The sequence below is a fragment of the Alexandromys fortis genome, unplaced genomic scaffold (genome assembly GCF_014885135.2).
Source record: "Alexandromys fortis isolate MF-2015 unplaced genomic scaffold, M_Fortis_MF-2015_v1.1 scaffold_28, whole genome shotgun sequence".
Classification (NCBI taxonomy): domain Eukaryota; kingdom Metazoa; phylum Chordata; class Mammalia; order Rodentia; family Cricetidae; genus Alexandromys; species Alexandromys fortis.
Genome location: NW_026067901.1, coordinates 4,997,350 through 5,003,787, shown reverse-complemented (window position 1 = coordinate 5,003,787; position 6,438 = coordinate 4,997,350). Strand labels below are relative to the sequence as shown.

General features: G+C 38.8%; 1 protein-coding gene across 11 annotated transcripts in view; it reads left to right on the top strand.

Annotated features, from left to right (window-relative positions):
• Positions 1–6,438, top strand: part of Pphln1 (periphilin 1) — an 87,462-nt gene extending 81,024 nt beyond the window's left edge. For all 11 annotated transcript variants that reach the window (XM_050129131.1, XM_050129105.1, XM_050129082.1 and 8 more), the window contains one exon: positions 3,924–6,438. In XM_050129131.1, coding sequence (XP_049985088.1) covers positions 3,924–4,118 — 195 coding nt within the window. In that variant the 3' untranslated portion in view covers positions 4,119–6,438. The remainder of the gene's footprint in view (positions 1–3,923) is intronic.

Genomic DNA, 6,438 nt, shown 5'->3' with positions numbered 1-6,438 from the left:
GCTTCATAAAAGGAATTTGGCAATGACTCTTCTGTTTCTCTATTGTGAACTACATTAAGGAGTATAAGTATCAGCTCTTCTTGGAAGTTCTGGTAGAATTCTGCATTGAAACCAGCTGGTCCTGGGCTTTTTTTGGTAGGGAGGTTTTTGATAACAGTTTCTAGTTCTTTGCGACTAACAGGTCTATTTAGGTTGTTCACCTGGTCCTGGTTTAACTTTGGTATATGGTATTTATCTAAAAACGTGTCCATTTCTTTCACATTTTCCAATTTTGTGCCATATAGGCCTTTGTAGTAAGATCTAATGATTCTTTGAATTTCCTCTGTGTCTGTGGTTAAGTCCCCCTTTTCATTTCTGATCTTAATTATTTGCGTGTTCTCTCTCTGTCGTTTAATTAGTTTAGATAGGGGTTTGTCGATCTTGTTGATTTTCTCCAAGAACCAACTTATTGTTTCATTGATTCTTTGGACTGTTTTTTGTGTTTCTATTTTGTTGATTCCCGCCCTCAGTTTGATTATTTCCAGTCTTCTACTCCTCCTGGGCGCATCTGCTTCTTTTTTTTCTAGAGCTTTCAGGTGTGCTCTTAAGTCCTCAATATGTGCTTTCTCTGTTTTCTTTAAGTGGGCACTTAGTGCTATGAACTTTCCTCTTAGCACCGACAAGCAATTTCAATAGAGCAAATTTGCCATTGGATTTGCTTTGCCAAGATATCCCTTATAGTCAACTGAAAACCTTTGCATTTTATCTGAAAGCATAATTAATAACCCAAGTTTATTCCTAGAAGTTCGGTGTGAGAATTTGGTTGTTAACACTAGTCATTATGATAAAGGGCTGGAAACATTCCACTGACGGATTAGCTGTCTGTACAGTGTGTGCGAGCCACACCCTCACACTGCCTTGCTTTCTGCTCTGATGAGACCCAAGCACAACAGCAGCAGCAGCAGCAGTCTTCCTGTGTGGCCTCTAGCTATCAGACTGCATGTTATTGATGCACTTCCATCTAGGGACCATAAGCAAACAAGCCGTGCTTCAGAGAGCTACACCCTTCCTGCCTGGGATTAGATTCCCTGTGGAACAGATTTCGGAAATAGGTTCCTGACAGTTTCAAGTTATGTTTATAAATGTTATAGGGTGAGGTCTTCCTTTAACTAAAACTATTTCCTTTCTGATGTCCAACTAGGGCATTTTAAACAGTCTTTTAAAAAAGTTCCAAGTACAGAATTGTTACTTTCAATAGCTTTTGTTATTTCTGTCCAAAAAAATGCACAAACTTTTTTTATTCTAGTGACTAATTCAAAAAGGACTTAATAAAAACACATACTAAACAAAAATGCCTGTATCTTATGACAGGAGGTCATGGTTTCAGTGTTCGAATTTTAGGATGCTTTTTCCATACTCAGATATGTGGCACAATTGTGTTCTGTAATGGGGTCTAAGTAGGAAGCAGATTGACATTAAAGACTTGGTAGGTTAGTTCAGTGTAGCATTATCTTCATCTGTTATGAATGTAGACCACCCACAGAGCAGTCTGCTGAGGCCTGTGGTCGTGCGGTGCTGAGTGCTGTTGTGTAAGCGTGGCGACTCTCCTTCCCACAGTGCTGTACTTGACTGGGATCATGTGCTGTGAGATCAGTTGTAGTGTGCCTGTTGCCTCAACATCACATGTGATCTGTGAATAATACCCTGTTTCTGGTTGGTCTATAAGACAGTCACACTTCATTTTCAGGAAGCCTCAGGATAAACGGGAATAAATAGTTGAGTTGAACTTGATGGGGTATAAACAGACGTTATCATCTGAGAAAATATGTATGTGTTATTTTATTGTTAACAAGAACACTAGGAGTTGTGTGTGTGTGTTCTCTTGTGTCATTTATGAAAAGCTTTTCAATTTCCTTGGACTTAGTAAATCCTTTCTTTTCTCTTTACTTTCCCCCTTTGCTTGCCGTCCCTTCCTTCCTTTCTTCTCCTTCCTTCCTTCCTTCCTTCCTTCCTTCCTTCCTTCCTTCCTTCCTTCCTTCCTTCCTCCCTCCCTCCCTCCCTCCCTCCCTCCCTTTCATTGCCTTGGTTATGACACACAGGTTTTGCTGTCTGTCTCAGACTGGCCTTGAACCTATTATGTGGCTCAAGTTGACCTAAAACTGATAGCATGATCATACTGCTTCAGTTTTTGTGAGCCACACTACCACGCCTGCCTTTTTTAGTTAATTTCAGTATCATGGTAAGGAATTTAATAAAATTTAGCAGACTACATTCAATATGAGTCCCTAAATAGCTATTTTTAAAGCAAAAACATGTTGCAGAGGTTTCAAAATCGTAGTCCCCACAATTAGTAGTGACTAGCTGGCACAGTGGCTCAATGGGTAGGAATGCTGGCCCCACAGCCTGACGCCCTGAATTCAGTTCTGTGAACCCATGTAAAGGTGGGAGAAGAGAACCAACTCCACAAAAGCTGTCCTGACCGCCATACTTAGTGTGCATACATAACCACTTAAACAATCAAAAACTGTGTGGTAAAGCCCATCTGCATCTCAATAAAACCAGTTTTCAAAGAATGGTGGTATGTTACTGTACATTCGAAAAATAAAATGTAACAAGGTGCAGGTGGTGCACACATTTAATCCCAGTACTCAGGAGGCAAGAGAGAGGCAGGTGGATCTCTTTGAGTTTGAGATCTATCTGTCCTCCAAAGCAAGTTCCAAGACAGCCAGAACTGTTAAACAGAGAAGCCCAAGGAACAAAAAGAAGAAAGAGAAAACGAAAATGAGGCAGAGACATGTTGATCTCTCGGGGGCCAAGCTGGTCTACAGACTGAGTTCCAGAACTACTAAGAAACCCTGTCTTGAACAAACAGAAACATATAAAATGGGTTTTTTCAGTCAGATCTTTCTTGTTTTTTTTTTTTTTTTTTTTTTGGAAACAGTTTCTCTGTGTTTCCCTGGCTGTCCTGGAATGTACTCTGTAGACCAGGCTAACCTCAAACTCAGAGATCCGCCTACCTCTGCCTCCTGGGTGCTGGGATTCAAGATGTGTACCACCACCTAGCTAATCAGATCATTCACATGCATATTACAAAGACTTTAGGATTTTTCCTTAAGTACATGAACTTTGGAGTATAAAAAGGAGTATAGAAATTTGAAAAAAAGTATTTTGCGTTCACAAAAATTAAGGAAATGACATTTCCTGTAGAGGATACATACATTTATTAGACAGTAGCTATCTAATTGCCAGTGATAATTACATATTTTAAAATAAAAATATATGCTTTAAAAATATGCCACACATGTTTACGTGTTTATGGATGTAGTATACACATCTGTATACTCATAATCTGTTGTTTTGATCTTAGCCCTGTGTTGGTGGCTTTGGTTAAATATGTATAATAAAGTCTTTGACCTCAGATAAAGTCTTTGTCCTTACAACTTTTTCTTCTATTCTAAACAATTTTGAATTTCTCAATTGATTGTGATTCAAAGAATCTGAAGTGTAGAAACTTTTTCCTTTCATTCCCCTTCCCCCCTTTTTTTTTGAGGCAGGGTTTCACCAGGAAGCCCGAGCTGGCAAAGAATTGGCTATGTAGGCTGACTGGCCTCCAATTTAGATCCCACTGCTTCTGCTGGGATTAAAGGTGTGGTGAGTGATTTGTGCTGCTTTTCTCTTACCTCCTTTGTCCTCTTGCCCGGCACACTGTATGTACGCTGCCTCGCTCCAGATGCTTCTACTCTGTGTGTGTGTCCTTATTCTGTTGTGAACAGGTAATCCAGGACAGGTTCCAGCAGTGGCTGTGCTTGTGTGGTGAGCTTCAGCCATGTTACTGTTTCTCCCTTGTATCTGCCAGCTCAGCCAGCCAATTGTTTAATTAATTAATTAATTGATTGATTAATTGATTGAAGAAATACTAACCAAAATGTATTTTACCATTCTAGGTTTACCGACAAGACTGTGAAACATTCGGGATGGTGGTGAAAATGCTGATTGAAAAAGATCCTTCATTAGAAAAATCTATACAGTTTGCATTGAGACAGAACTTACATGAAATAGGTGAACGATGTGTCGAAGAACTCAAACATTTCATTACTGAGTATGATAATTCTACTCAAGATTTTGGAGACGCTTTTTAGAAGAATTAGTGCCCAGGTCAAAAACATTTTTTTAAAGCTTCTAGAGTTTTTCCCCTTGGATGGTTTAAATCTTTACTATTTTGTGATGAAGAGAAATACTTTATGATAGCTGACCATGTTTCTAGTATCAAATAAATGTCTACAATAACTTTTAAGGCATCTTAACTAGAATGTTTTCCCTATGTGTAGAATCTTCTGATCTGTCTTCGTACAACTCCCAAAAATAGTGTTCAGTTTTTTGTTTTCATTTTTTTAAGACAGGGTTTCTCTGTAGCTTTGGAGCCTGTCCTGGAACTTGCTCTGTAGACCACAGAGATCTCCTGTCTCTGCCTACCGAGTGCTGAGATTTAAAAGTGTGCACTACCACTGCCTGGCTCAGTTACTTATTTAATGTTTGACAAAGCAGTTCTGAAGAGCAGCTCTCTGTACTTAAGTCATGTTCCATAGTCTTCCTAGTGTGCTGGTTTCACGATTATAATTTGTAGTTAGAGGTCATTCCAGGTTGCATCTCAGGCACGGTTAGCATTTGGAGTTGTTTGACTTGCTGCTTGCTTTTCTTCAACTTTGTAACTTTTGGTGATGTCCACATAAGCTGTTTTAAGGAATAAGAACTTTGCTATCTTACAGTGTTTGCTTTGAGAATAATTCTTATTTAGTATAGGAAAGAAGCACTTAAATCTGAAGGACACCTTAGAACAAAGCTTTCTTCTCCAGTCAGTGAACTCAGTGTGTCTTCTGTGAAGTGAGACTTCTGACCGGTCTCTCTGAACAATAGATAAGACCGATGAGGGGTAATATGAGATGCAAGATGCATTTTAAGTTGAGATTTCGCAGAAATCCTTTTGCTGGTGACTATAATAATTAGACTGTACAAGAATCTGGATTTTTGTGTTAGGCCCATTATACCAAATAGGAGCTCATGCTTGCGATTTTAACAGATTTTTCTTAATTTCCGAGATCTCAGTTCTATAAACTTAGAGAGTCCCCCCCTTCCCAGGTGTTACGAGGCAGAAAAAAGCGAAGCCAGCAGCTCCCCTCACCTTGTGATTAGCCAGTGAATAAGTGAAGAGACAATTAGGACATTCCATTCTGCTCACTTCCTGGTCCCTTCCAGCATAGCATTGAGCCAAAATACATAATTTGTGACATTAGGTACCTTTAAAAAAATTATGATTTTAATTACTGCCCAATTTCATTATCTACTTATTTTTAAGTAAGGATTTTGCAGTATAGCCCCAGCTAGCCTCCTGAAAACCTCTGTGTTGACCAGGGTGGCTTCAAACTCACAGATATTCTCCTGCCTCTGCCTCCTTCATGCTAGGATTAAATAAATATGTGTGCCATCATGCTCAGGTCCCTCCACCCCCCCCCCTTTTTTTTGAGACAGGGTCTTACTATGTATTCTAGGCTGGCTTCAAACTTTCCTGCTATGGCCTTTACCGCTTCTGGTTTTCCTGCCTCAGTTTTCCTGAGCGCTCAGATTGCAGGTGTCAGCCACCATACTTGCCATTACTCTTAGTGGCCTCTATTGCTGTTATCTACAGAGATACCCCAAAGTACACGCAGAGTATATTAAAAGTAGAAATAACAGTATGAGTCATTTTAATGAGCCCTACAGTGGATTGTGAAGATATGTATTTTACCGTTTGGGAAATTTAAAATCTAATTGAGGACATTTATTTCCTTTTACATTTCCTAAGTGAGAGCACTTGGAGCTATTTTTGTCATTGAGATTCTACACGTACCTTTTACAAGCAGTGACCGCACTGCTGGTCACTTGAGAGAGACAGAAGACATTGATGCTGGTTTCCTTTCTCCTCCCACTCATTTTCAGCTCTTTTAATCAAGTCGTTGACAAGCATAACTATAAAATTTGAGCAGCTACCGAGGCAAATGAATTGTTCATTTGGTAGAAATTCATTAAAAAAGAGAATCTTATTAATAGTACTATTTAAATGTAGGTCCAACCAATAATCTTCCCTCAAATTACATTCAGCATTTGAAGCTATTTTTAGCTTGCCGTCAGCATTATTCTCTAGGTTTGTCAGTGTTACATGTTTTTATTTTTTTTTTACTATGCCTTTTAAAGTCTCATTTAAGGCACATAAATTCTTATGTGTACTAGAATATATATTTTGTAAAATGTTTTTGGTTAGAGATGTTTGTAAATTATCCATTGTTTAGGTATACTTAATTTGTGTGGTAACAAACATTCCCATTGTCTTACCATAAAGCCTTGAGGATCAACATGGGGGGGAACAGATGCTGCAAAGCTTTTGTGAATTTTAAAAATCCAAAATAAAGCAAACATTCTAAGTGA